This window comes from Triturus cristatus, chromosome 1_2 (assembly GCF_964204655.1).
Source record: "Triturus cristatus chromosome 1_2, aTriCri1.1, whole genome shotgun sequence".
NCBI lineage: Eukaryota > Metazoa > Chordata > Amphibia > Caudata > Salamandridae > Triturus > Triturus cristatus.
Window position 1 is genome coordinate 759305283 of NC_140580.1, and position 14164 is coordinate 759319446.

General features: G+C 42.5%; 1 protein-coding gene across 1 annotated transcript in view; it reads left to right on the top strand.

The window, feature by feature from the left end:
• The window catches only part of LOC146867970 (uncharacterized), a 157634-nt gene that overhangs the window by 44258 nt on the left and 99212 nt on the right, over positions 1-14164 (top strand). Inside the window, exon 2 of the mRNA XM_085608718.1 lies at positions 395-778. Coding sequence (XP_085464844.1) covers positions 492-778 — 287 coding nt within the window. The 5' untranslated portion in view covers positions 395-491. The remainder of the gene's footprint in view (positions 1-394; positions 779-14164) is intronic.

The following is a 14164-nucleotide window of genomic DNA, read 5'->3' on the forward strand; positions in this document are numbered from 1 at the left end:
CAACAATTACATTAATTCTCATCCTAACTAAGCTTTGCTCTCAATTAAGTCACACAATCCTGCCAGTCCTTATAGGCAGGCGTATGATTCTGATTTTTTTCAGCTTCCTCTTTGTCCTTCGCCTTAATCCTGTAAAGTTCTTGACTGCATAATCTATTCCCTTGACATGTTTTATTTTGATAACTACCTTCATGTTGTTGATCTACTTTTTATGTTCTTGTATGTAACGACCCGGAACGATATGTAAAGTGCTCTGATACCTTTGGATCTAGCTTGCGCTATATAAAACCTATAAATAAAGAGACAGTTTAGTTAGTGAGGTGTACTATATAACAAGTCGCAACAAGTTTAATCCTCATTTTTCTTTTTCCTTTTTTTATTTGTTTTATTAAAGAATTCACAGGTTGACCGTCGCATCTGAAGTCTGTGTACCTGTAGCATTTAGCTGTTCCTGAAGCTGCAGTACATTGGCGCCATCCGCTCGAGTCGAAATGTCCTGCGAGGAGCCCCTGGTGGCAGCAGAGATGGAACCTGGTGGGAATGCTGGTGGAACTGGAGAGGAAAGTGAGGCATCCAGCACCCTTCTAGACTACTCAGACCGTGAGGATGGAGATAGCGAGGAACCACAGAAAATTTCTGAATTCATTGGGAGCCGAAGAAGTAAGGCCCAGCAGCAGGCCTACCAGCCGTGTGCCTCAGAGAGTGAGCTAGAGGAGGCCCGGCCCTCCAGTGATATCCCTGAGGATCAGAACAACCAACGGGTCAACGCCAACAACTGGTTTGTGTTTATTACATAGAACGCATATTTAAAACCACACTGACAATTGTGTTGTTGGGTACCTTGCATCATCCAATGTCTTAACAAACACATAGTTTAAAAAAATTAAACAAATGTAAGATGCTCACTATCGGGCATGGGGAGTTGTCATTGGGTGTCTAAGACACCTTCTTGGGGTACTGCAATCCCTTCTTCATACAAATCCGAGGTGTCCAACTGTACACAAGATTCCATCTCCTGTTTCAGCATCCTGCCCTTATGACTTCTTAGAGACTAAAACTAAGATGACAACCTCCCAACTTTTTGAGTCATACAAGAGCCCACTTAAAGCTATAGTACCCTACGCTTATTGATCTACATGACACTGATGATGTGAAACACAGCCCTTAATATATGAACATGAGACTCCACACCCCCACCATCAAAATGGAGGCAATCTTGAGCTTCAGCCCCCACCCATGAGACTCCATCAGATGCTATGACACACAAACATCTGTAGGGTCAAGAAACCTCATCCTGCTATTCAATATTGCGACACTCAACATCTACATGGGACTACATCTTAAGCTACAGCTCCTCTCCAACATCATGATGCAGTTGGGACTCCATCTGAGCCCACAACGTCGCCTCCCTCATCATAATGAGACTCCGTCTTGTGCTACAAAACACAACTTACAGTATGTACAAGCTTGAATTTGAGCCTGCAACACCCCCACCCATTCTTGGTTAAACCCACCCACAATCATGATGTACATTTCACAAGGATCCCACCCAGTTGCTAAGTGACTGAGCATTGAATAAGCCTCCTAGACACTAGTTGAGATAACTTTTTTTCTCACTTAGTACTGTTTACTAAACAAATCTCAAGTTTAAACTGCAATCTTGATATTTTTAAAATATCTGTTTAGACTAACCAACTCTCAAACGTTTGCCAGTCAAAAATATATTCTAGCCAGAAAAGCTCACTGTTCACGGTAAAGTACACAACTAGTGAAAAACACATTCCGAGAAAATTTCCATACCTGGAGAAGAGTACATCCTTTCCTAGTCTGCACGTGGTCTATTTGGAGCAGGAAGTAACCCTTAGGAAGTGAAAGTGTCTCTCCGGTGTTTACAACGTACATTTCCAATAGAGCATAGTGTCTCAGCAGTGCCCAGGGCCATAAACCATTTGTCAAAAGTGGTTCTGAGATGCGTATGTATGTATGTGTATATATGGTATTTCTAGAGCTCGAAACTAGCCTAAAGGCAGCGGATCACTGTACGAGGTCAAAGACCAGTATAAAGTGGCAGGAAAGGTATCTGTGGGTATGGATGGTTAATACATTGTTTTTTTAAAGAAGTGAGCCCACATATCTTTCCAAAATTGGAGCAGATTTGGGACAGTTCTGATGGATATGGAGATTTGTTCCAGATTCTTCTGAGTCCGCAGTCTGATGGTCTTCTGGTTGTAGGTTGTGCCAAGAACCACTAGAAATGGTGAGCTTGTCTGCAAGGTAAGCGGGATGCTGGTTGTGGTTGCTTGATAAATAATGCTTTGGTTTTGAATATGGTGCGGGCAGACAAGGAGAACCAATGGAGTTCATCAGGATGCGGGTGATCTGATCATATTTCCTCAGTCCTGGATGAGACGTGCGGTGGCATGTTGAAAGCTTTTAAGGGGTGTCATTATGGAGTCTGGAAGGCTAATGAACAGAGCATTATCACCATCCAGATGTGAGAGTTCGGGTGCTTGAACAGCAGTTCTGAAGTAGCTCTATTAATGAAACGATTTTGCTTTCTTCTGAAGAGCGAGCTGGTGCCAGGCTGTCTATATTTTTGACAAAGTGTTCCTTGATGGTGAGGTTCGTGTTGAACGTGAATCAAAGTAACTTGGCATTCAGTGAAAAAGCTGGGATTCGAAGACCTTCATGGTTCATGCTCTTTAGCCAGGTTTGTACTTTTTGTTTGTTGATCTTGGCAAACAAATGAAATTCTATCTTGTTTGGGTTGAGCTTCAGGTAGGCGCTGAACATCCAGGTCTGAATGATGTTAGGGAGTGTTCGAGCTGTTGGATGTCTGAAGCAAAGGAGACTTTCCATTCAAGTTGTTTATCACAGGTGAATCTTGATGCTTTTATCTGTGAGTAGAATCCAAGCAGCTCCATGTAGAGGTTGAAGAAGAGTTTTGGAGATAATTCATGGACCTGTCTATTAGGAAGTTCTTAACAAGCCCACTATTTCAGACTATCCTAGAATATGTAAAGATTTTTAAAGGAATGTAACTTAACACTATCAAACCCCATCTGTCTAGTCCGTATTGAGTATTAACTTTTAAGTCCAACTCGCGTATAGGTTGTCATTTAGAGATGAACATTAATTGGACTTGGCATCATTATTGTCATTGGTGTCCTCCGTTTTTCTATTTTGTACACAAAAGTGGCACTTTTATGCAGGTAGTGACACACCACCTTAGTCTTCTCCATGGTTCACACACATGTCTCCCCCATTCAGGGATAGAAGTGTAGCCAATACCTTCCCCAGTTTGTAAGGTACTCTGCTCGACACTCACACCTCTGTTCTGAGCATGTTGCATGACAGTAGTGCATTTTTCAGTCTTACTCCCGATTCCTCCCTAACTCTCAGTGTGACCTTCCTCGATAGCACTAATCAATGCGGTTGACGCAAAAAGCATGCATCCACAAAGAGGGTTGAAAACACGTAGTGAAGGCTGGAGAGCTGCCTGAGCTGAGAGAAAGGAACGCTGGTAAACATTCAACAGATGAGAAATCTCTAATATCCACTTGAAGTTCTATCTTCAGATGAGATGGGTAGTATTTGGCCCCTTGACGTACGGTCATCTACCTGGTCAGGACCACTTGAAACAAATGTGAGAACATACAAACCTTTGTGTTTGTAGATCTTAAATATACTAACTCCCACTGGCCCCTTAAATCATGCAAGTCCGTTATGGTGTTGCTTTTGAGCAGTGCGGGACATTTTGTGTCCACTCATCGAATGTATCATTTGCCAAATGTTACCGCCCCCCCCCCCCCCCCCCCCCCCCAAAAATATAAATTTGGTGTCTTCTCATGAGATGTCCTGTATGCTTCTTTTATTTAGTTGGAGAGAACAGAGCCTCTTTCCACAGAACTCTTCACCATTTCATTATTAGATGTTCACATTTCCTTTTAATCCACATTTTATCCCGGAGTCTTCCCCCTCGTTGTGCTCCTTGAATGTCCTCTGGGCAGACACGGCTTAGGTCTCCCATGCACACTTTGCCATTTCATTTTCAAATGTTTACATTTCTCTTCTACCCACGTTCTACCCCTTTTGCTACTCAGGTTCTGCATTCTGTCTTAACCGCATTCAACGTTTCTGTTTGAACTCTACTCTCATTTGCTTCTTGGGTTTCTGTTGCTGGAACAAAGCTAATCTCTTATTTCAAACCTGCACGTTCACCCTTTCATTATCAAATGTTTACATTTTCTTTTTTATCCATTTGTGGTTGGTAATAAAGTATTTTTTCACATCCATGTTGTCTGGTTTTGTCTGATATTTATTATTTGTGTCCTGTGCATGTGCACCTTTGACATTGTGCAAGCTTCTTTGGCAAATTCTGAGGTGGGTATAAGTACCATGGAAAGCAAGCATGCTCCAGATTGCCTTTTATTGAAACATATTTGTGCATTTCAGTTTTTGAAACCCCTCCAACATAGGATGTTCTAATCTCCAAGCAAAATAGCATTTTGTCACTTTGGCACTCCTAGTTACTTAGCAGCAGAGTAATGTTGTAGACTTTAAGTTGAATACTTTCCGGCTATCTTTTATATTTTGTAGTCAGTCAGTTCATGACTTTTTGTTAACATTGCATAATGGTGGTGCCTGTAGCGAAGTTGAACAGTTTGAAGCAATGCAATTTTTTTTTTCTTGCAATGGCTAGCGCCAGTTTACTGTAATTTGTGAAAGGGTAAGAGCAGGACAGCGCCATATCTACCGAAATGTTGCGCTCCTTCTTTCTTTCCAAGTGCTGGAGCACTTTCTGGCTGCCTAGCACCACGAACTCACCTGTACGACTGAAGAAAAGGCTTCTGCGTGAGCCTAGCCTAAGCTTTGTACTGGGAGATAAAATATTAAACTGTTACTGCTTTGTATGTGCGTTGTACAGAACAGCACACATAAAACGCTAGAAACATTTGGAGAAAAAAAAACTTTTCTCCTTTGTGCCTGCCTTGAGGTGGTGTAATTTTTTTGGGTGCAAACCTTGTCTTCAAATGTTAGTAGATGGGGTTTGCGATGGAAACCATAGGTGGTAGCACGGGAACGCCCATGCACCAAGCAAGGAACGTTTTTTTTTAATGCAAACTATTTTGCGTTACTTTTTTCAACTTTGAAATGCAAAAAAAAAAAGTTTTTGCGCTGGAAATAAATTCCCAAATCAACGCTTCACACCAGTTTGCGTCACTTTTGATGACTTTTCACCGGTGCAAAGCGTTGATAAATGTGGCCCATCAAGCGTAATCTTGGCATGAACATAAAACGCAAATGAATCGAATAACTATTAATCAAAAAGCCCAACAGACAGGAGTTAGGTGTAAGTTGAATTTAATGAAAAGTCAGGCGAATGTGCTAATAAATTCTTAACTTTAATGGGGTAGCTAAAGCCATCCAATGTTGTGTTGTAATAACAGGTTTTCTCATCACCCACCTGTGTATTGCTGTCTTTATCCACGCAGGCAGATGAAAGGCTGTTGGCACAGAATAGGTTCAAACATATCGCCTACAACTTACTCACGCATCTCCGCAGTGGTGGCTTAAAGGTGCATTCTTTTGCACCAGATTTTAATTAAAGAAAATATCATTGGCAAATAGTTAAATCTTCATTGAGAAAGCCCCAGAAAAGGAATACAGATTCCGCCGGGACACTCCTAGGAGCATCTGCACACTACAAATTCATCACCACACTGTTATCCTACTCTTCTTATCTAGAGTATTTAGGTATACAATCTGTACTGGAATGATGTAGTAATACTGTATTACATTACAGAATAACATGCATACATATGTAAATCTATTATCAAATGACATTCCTGCAAGTTATTGCTCATTTGGTCAATGGAGAATAAATCCTGGGTAATACTGCATGCTTATAGTAATAAACAGTTCTATACCCCAGTTATAGTAACATTTGTAAGGTCTTGTGGTATTAACTGGTTTTCCAGAAAAGGAAACCTCTGCCTGCACACCAGAATGTTTGTATATCTTAACAAAAAGACCTCACGGCTGAAATATGGAAAATCTTGTTAATTGACTTTTAACTTTACTCAGAGGCCCTCTATAGATCTCGCGGTTGCACATTCCTCTTTGATGCAAAACTCTCCTACTTCACATCCCATCCCTGGAGTCTCATCTCAGTGCCACAAAAGGGCCAACTACCCCTATTGCATGATGCCCATCTTCAGACCGCACTCAGCACTTTGGCTTCTGGGACTTGTATTTTTGCTTACTCCTTTTTTAGGTCGAGCCTGGGAAGCGCATGTGCTGCTCTGCGAGGCATCCTGTATTGAGGTATGGCATAGAAGCTCCACCAATTTCCCCACCCATCTTTTCAATTGGCTCCAGTTACTGTCCTTTCAAAATCTTTGCTTTTCATTTGCGAATAGGCTTAGTAGTCCCTCCTTGGTACCGCCTAATCTACATTTGTGACCTTCCATAACGACTGGACTTTTTACTTGTGTTGTTACACGGTCTGCTTTGTAAGTAGGTGAGCACTATTTTCTTTAATGAATAATGCGGGACAATGGCGGCCGCGTCTTGTATTTGCAGCGTGCCCACACAGCACTCGTGGGACAATGGCGGCCGCTGCTTGTTAATGGAGCTCACCACCGTCAAGCTCTTCTATTCGTGGCCGTACTGGGTGCCGCTCCATAGGCAGGAAATGCTATCTGGTTTCTGCAACTGCAACCCTTCCTTTTTATTTTTTTTATTTATACTTGCATACTGAGGTTTGATATGTTTTTTGCGCACTGCCCTTCCCCCACCCCCTCCCCCCTGTCAAGCTCCTCTGTTCCCGGCAATAGTGGTTGCCGCACCACTCCGGCCAGCTGTTTCTCGTGGGAAAGTTTAAAAGCAGGTGTTGGAAAGTGGATTATTAGTAGGGGCAAATATATATCTGCCACTGGCAATAAGGCCACTAACACAGTATAGGACTCAGCCTAGGTCTTAGAAAATTAATTCTATGCCCAACTCTTAGTAGCTTGACTGCGAGCAGGCAGGCTTACCTTCAAAGACAGGCATGTAAATCATTTACAAACACAAATTCAGTAAATAATTAAGACACAACACTAAATAAAAATCCAACACCGATTTATAAAAATAGGAAATATTTTTATCTTTGAAATGACACCAAAACGAAAAAAAATCCCCTGTAGGGAACCAGAGACATGAATTTTTAAAGATTAGTCACTTTCTAGTGCTTAGAAACAGTGCCCCTTTTGGTCATTTCGTTGCCTCTGACAGGTACACATTTACATTTAGCAATTGTTCTGGAGGATCTCTCACCAATCTTGTGCAGCCCCCTTCAGCAGGCTGAGTCCTGTTAGAACTCCTTCCTGAAGTTCTTCTTGCGAGTCCCAAAGTATCCAATACACAGTCCAAGGTTCTGGAATCTCCAAGAGGGTCCTTGAAAGTGTGAGACTTCAATTCCCGCAATCCACTTGGACAAAACCCTTACGAATCCACTGGTAGTACTCCAGGCTGGGGATTCTTTGGGGTGATGGTCCAGGTGAACTCTGTTAACCCGTAGCTTGCAGGGAGTCCACTCTTTAGTCCTTTTGAAGCAGGTTTGATCCACAGGGCTGTAGTTACAGATTGTACAAAAGGCGCAATCTTCAGAGTGCAGGCCTTTGGAAATGCACATCAAATTCTTCAGCGTAGGCCCTTCTGATTCTATCAAATTTCAAGCAGCAGATCTGAGGGGCTCTACCCTTCTCAGATACTTATTCCAACTTCTCTGGGTCAAGCAGGTGGTCACTCCTGTCCAATGAACTCCACCCAAAGGTCTGACCACTTCCTGAGTGTGGCAAAATACCAACGCAGAAACCACTATTCTTCCAAAGTTCAATATGTCAGAATTTTCAGTAGAGAGAGAAGAGCTGGCTAAACTCGCTCCTAGGATGGCTAATCTCCATTGTCTCCCCCTTGCATCTGCTCATTCCTTCCTTTATCCTAGCATCTGGGTGGAGGTGAACAGGGTAAGTTTGTAAATTACCCTGGGGTCCTCCCCTTCTCTTGAAGTCCATGGTTTATGACTCCTCCCGCTGCTCTGGCATTCCTGTGCAATAGGACCCTGCCTTCCTAGCAGAGCTGTTCAACTCCAGGGGCTCTATATCACCTCTTCAAAGAACACTGGCTAATCCACTTAACTCAGACCAATCAGGACAGACCACTGGAAGGCTAAATTTGGACTTACAAACAAAAAAGTCTTTTAACTTCTTGTATGTATTTTTTTAGGAGAAATTCAACGATATCATATTGTTGGATTTAATAATACCATTCTGGGAAGTCTTTAAATGGTACATTTATCCTTCTCTCATCAAGAGCTATTAGTTAATGACTGTCTGTCATGTTAACTTATGTGACTAGGGATTTGCAATGGGAAAAATTAGTTGGGCCAATTTTCCAGCACCAGGGCTTATAAAAACATATTTTATAAGTACTCTGCCTATATCTACCAGGCCGCCACCCGGGTTCTGAATATTCAGAAATAATGGAGATCCTTTCTCCACAGTGCTCCTACTACCAAAGTCGATTTTGGGCAGCACTTTATCTCAATGTGGGGAGTGAAATGTGCAATTTCACTTTACCCAGGGCATATAAAACTCATTTTATAAGAGTCCACCTTAAAGATACCTGAACCCCAATCCCTGGGACTCCCAGGGGAGACCCTGGGGGTACCTAATATGCCCAAACATTGTAGTTTAACCATTTTAAATGCCCCAAACACAAAAGTCCAGTTTGGGCGCAATTTACTTTTTAAAAGCAGTCCTGTAGCAAAGAGCCACCTTTAAATTGACCTCAGGCTTCAGCAGTGCACACATGCACGTGCAGAAAGGGCTGCTGGCCTCCAAACTGCCATGTCCTATTATATACCAGGGACTGTTAGGTAGTTTCAATCCCCCAGCCCTATTATGTACTATGCCCTATGGGGTAGGTCATGCCAATCACAGGGGTACCCCAACCCTTAGTGTATGTAGGTGTTTTCATAGCATTCTAAGTGTTTTCAGCATAGCACTGGCCCAGGGCCTGGTTAGGCAGAGCCCAGGGTCAGTCAGTCAGTCAGTCAGTTACCACCAGGACCAGTCAGCTAAAAGTTGGGTGGGGGGGCCACACGATGACTTTGCAACAGCAGGACCCTATGCTTCCGTGCACACAGTAAACAAATTTGTTTTACCCGACCGCCATTCCCCAGCATCGCTCCTCTACTCCGACATTGATACAGAGGGACTGGAGGCTGCCGAACTGGAGGTGAGGCGTAAGTGGTGGAGGCAGGTCTTTTCCTCATCCCTTCCCTTCGCGCCCTCCCCACACGTAAACTTTAACATTCTCTAATATTTTAGTGAATGTGCGGGTTAAATGGCTGTGTTTTCTTGGCTTCGGCGCGATGCATTATGTGACGTGCTTCTGCCTACATTGCATGCATTTTTACAAACCTTTTTAATTAGAAAGCAAAACAACATTCATTGCTGGTAGTTTATTTTAGAGAAGCTCCCAGAGGGAGAACTCATTATGTTATACTTTTATGATACCTCAAATAAAGCCCCACATCTTATCAGTTGTTTGGCTGCCCTCCTCCATCTGGCTGCGCTCCATGCAGTATCCGCAGACCCGCCTCTGACACCTGTTCCTCCTCCCCGGCCTCTATTTCAGAGAGTCCGGGCTCCTCTGTCGAAATCCACCATTAATTTATCTACAATCAGTGCTTTAAATGGGCCGGTACTGTCCAGTATAGAGTATGACCTCCTTTTTTTTATTTTTATTTTTTTTTTGAAAGAGGGAGTACCGGCACTTCTCAAGAGAAGTGCAATACTTTTAATTGAAGAGTACCGGTGCTTCTCAGAAACGAGCAGATTGTCTGGTACAGAGTACCTGCAGTTCTATTCACCCATTTCAAGCACTATCTACAATGGCTGTTCAATGCTTGGGAAGCTACAGTCGTGTTTATTTGCATGACATGCTTCAGGTTTCTGCAACCCCTTTTTTAGGTCTCGCCTAGGCAGCGCTTGCGCTGTCTCTTTGAGACATGCTGAATTCAGGATTTAGGCATACATCTCCGCCCATCTTTTTATTTGCCTCCTGTCCTTATCCTTTGTAAATGCTGGCTTTTCATTGATCAGTAGGCTTAGTAGTCTCTCCTTAGTACCACCAGTGCTTATTTTGTGCCGGAGCTTTCCGGTGCTCAGCACCGGCACTTATTTTACCGGGCCGGGTCTATATGATTTTTCTCCTCCTACAGATCGATGGCCCGGTAATTATTAAAATAATTTCCTGCGCTTCTCTCCTTCTGTGGCTGCTGCCTGCTGTGTCTCATAGGAAGTCCCACCCTTGTCCAGGCATACTTTAAGAGCTTTGTCTTCACGTTAGTGGTGTCACAGCGTGAGCAGATCGTGCCTGCCTTTCACAGAATGTTTCATTTGAAAAATGGCTGAGGGCGGGGTTCTGGCTGAGCTGGGGCAGGTCAGACTGGAAGTGTGCAGGACTGCCAGAGTGCCAATAAACGTTTAAAATATACAACGTCCTGTCCAACATGAGTGAAATACTGAATAAATATGAGTGCCGGTGCCCGTAATCAATACAGGTATAATTTTTGTCTATTAAATGTACTTGCTTCATAAAAGCAACAAGAGCCGCACACTCAAAAAATAAATTACTTTCCGGCATTTAGGCACATTCTTTTAATCTCATGTCTCCTGTCCTGAGGGCTCGGCCTGTGCTTCAGATTTATTGACTTGTAAAATCGGACGATGGTTGCCAGAGGGCAGGCTGCGCTTGAGTCTCATAGTGCACGTGCTGCTCTGCACTCAGTCTAGGTCAGTTTGTGTTTTTGTGAAGTAACATGTTAAAGCAGATTTCATTCTGCTCGCACTAAGCCTGCCAAAATCTTTGTCTACACGAAATAATAATTCTGTCTGGCATGGTTTTGTAATAGTGCAATGACAAACTGAAGAGTTCGGAGGAGGTGATTTTTATTTAGAAAAGTAACTCGTACTGACAGCATACTTATCACTGCTGGAATATTGTGCCAAGCACTGTTCTTGGTCAGAGACTGATGCTGGACTCTGCCCAGTCACTTGGGTTCTAAATCCTCCCAAAAATTGTGGCTGCAAAACGTTGGGATTACAGAATCCTTTTTCAACATCCTTATTTACAGAAGCTGAATTTTAGGATTTTTCACACCCTAACCCTCCGAATGATCTGGAAAAAGTCCACCATATGGGTGGATTTTCCTCTGTTGCTTTGCATTGGAGTGGAAATAAGAGTGTTTTCACAATAAGGCAACTGGATTGTCATGGGGTAAATAATGGAATGGGTAAATAACGGCAAAGCCAAAATGTTTTCCATTATCTGCGATCGTTTCTAATTTATGTACTTACTGATATAAATAGAATGCTGACATAGTTTGCAAATTGGGTTTGTGAAAGAATCAATCCCCTTCCTATTTTCAGAATGTATAGAAGAATCCTTTAATCTACATGGGAGATTATTTTGCATAAGAAGAAAAAGCAGAAACTAGTGATTTTTGCAAAAGATGCTGACTTCTGCCAGACTTTCGCTTGTTATTGCCTTACGGTTACTCTTGTTATGCATAATGAATAAACTTGCCAGAAAGGTTTATCTGTTATTTTGTAACTCCAAAAATATGGAGTTGTAGGTAAATCGTATGTGCAAAGCTAGAATTCATATATTTCTGCATTTTTCTGAATCTAATGGCAGGGGAAGCCAAGGTTTGCATAGACAGATAAGCATTGTGGATATTAGGCGTTCTGCAAATGCTATGTATTATTAAAAATGTGCACTACTCCATACATTTATGTAGATCTTCCCTCCATATTTTTTCCTTTCATAGGAAACGGCACTTTTGTTGCTCATAGTAATGAATGGGTTTTGAGCTGGATACCATTGGTATCAGTATTTCCTGGATGCAGGAATATCACAATGTCCCGCACTGGGATCCAGACAGTGACCTTAGACATTGAGGGACTTACTGCAGAAATCAGTAACCACAACCAATTGCCAGGCTAATTCCTTTTTTTTCAGCTGCTTCCCAATTGAATGTTTCACCTGATTTAAACCGGTGAGATCCCAGAGTATTAGACATTGGGAATTTAGTACTTGCTGCATTACTTGTCATTCTCTATTCGACTGCTATATTTGTTACTAGCAGAAATGGATATCACCTAACCCCCAGAACGAGGGCCTTTGAGTTTTGAAGATTTTAAAAGAGCAGTTTGGCAGGTATTAAAGAGATGTAGTGAATTAGTGAGGCCATATACAAACATGAATATGGTTCTTTATCACTATATATTCTGAGTACAAAAGGGTAACAATCCTTCAGTGTTAACCTGAAGTCCAGATCTCACACCGAAAGGATCAATGGATAACTGCCAATGATTCCCCCATGCTTGCAGGCCATAAAGTTCTGGCCCTTTTCTTTGCTTATGATACATTTCTGCTAGCTAAAATCAGGGGTGGTTTACAAACACTTGTTGACAGATTTGAATCTGTTTTGTATGTTATATGGTCTTACAATTAATGCATCCAAAACCAAGCATATAACTTATTTCAGGGTGTCGAGGGGTACAGTAAGCTTGGGAAGGGGCGTTTTGGAATTGACTATTTAGGGATTCTTCTGCCTGATTCCAGATCATGGGCCCTACATATTTCTGGAAGCTCACTTTTGTTAACCCATAGAGCTGGGGCTATTCTTAGATTTGCTAAAAAGGCTCCCTGGTATTGGAGTCTTGCAGCAGTGGAGATGGAGAAGGCCCAACCAAGGGGTGCTGTATTATATGGCATAGAACTATGGGTCCACTGCTACTCGGGTCAACTGGGAACTAGTGAGAACAACTTCATAAGAGCTCTAACAGTAATGGAGAGAGGCACCCCCTTAGTTCTCTGTACATTGGACCTTGAACATAAGCCTATACCTGTATTTGCCACCCTAACGACGGTACTTTATTGGGTTCGCTTATGGGCCATTAAGGAATTGCGACCCTTTAGAGAGGGCTTTGTTGATAGTCTCAGTATAAACAACTCCAAGAAGATCAAGTGGTTCGCCTATGTCAAAAATTAATGTATGACCTGGGCCTAGGTACTTTTTGGAAAGAACCCTCATCTATCACACCTACTGTGGTTACTGTTGTCAAATCAAAATACTGGTAGAGAGTTGCTGCTCAGAATGAATTGCCTACTTCCATCAGCAGCTGCACAAGGCCTTTTCTGTTGCATAAGACTGTGCCTAAGGCAGAGAAATTCCTAAATTGCATCCGACTGGTGTGTACACACTCACATTCTTTGCTGTTTAGGTCCAGGACTTTTTCGATTGTTGTGTTTACATTAACATGGGATCCTGCACAGTCAGGGTCTACCTTTTGTCTGTCATGCATGTTTTTCTATAAGACCGAGGAACAGTTGCTATTATCTTGCCCAAAATATTCTAGAGCCAGGTGGATTGTGCCATAGTGTCATCTTCTGGGAATGACCAATCACACAAATGCTTTCAGAATTTGTAAAAGTGATTCTACAAGTGTGAAAGTGCCTTCCCATATGTTACATTATGTTATGATAAATTGATTTATGTATCCCACTAATCACCCGAGAGGGTATCCAGGCACTTGGGCAGCTGTGTAGGCATGAGGTCCCGGAGGTGCTAATGTGAAGAGCCAGGTCTTCGGCTTCTTGCGGAACTCAAGATGTGAGGAGGTGGCTATAATGTATTGAGGCTTGTGGATGTGGGTGGAACCAATAAAGGAAGTGGGTGGAGCCTTTGGAGGGAGTGGGCAGAGACGGGAAAGTGGGTGCGGCCTCCTAAAAAAGTTTGAGCACCTGCACCTAATATTTTACAAATTAAGCACTGAGCACCGCCTTGTCTCTTTTGTAACCTCCCATGAGGACACCCCCTGTTACATGTGTTGTTACTCCCTAGGTTTTAATTACAGCCTCAAGGCACTATTTTCTTTAAAGGCTTCAGGCAGGATATACATGTGGTCCTAAGCTAGGCTAGCAATGGTTACTTCACTCACTAGAACATCTCACATTTATTTGAGACAGTCTATAATTTTCCCTTCATCAACTCCACACAGAGTACAGCCTAATCCGAAATTAATGTAATAATTATTTTGTCACA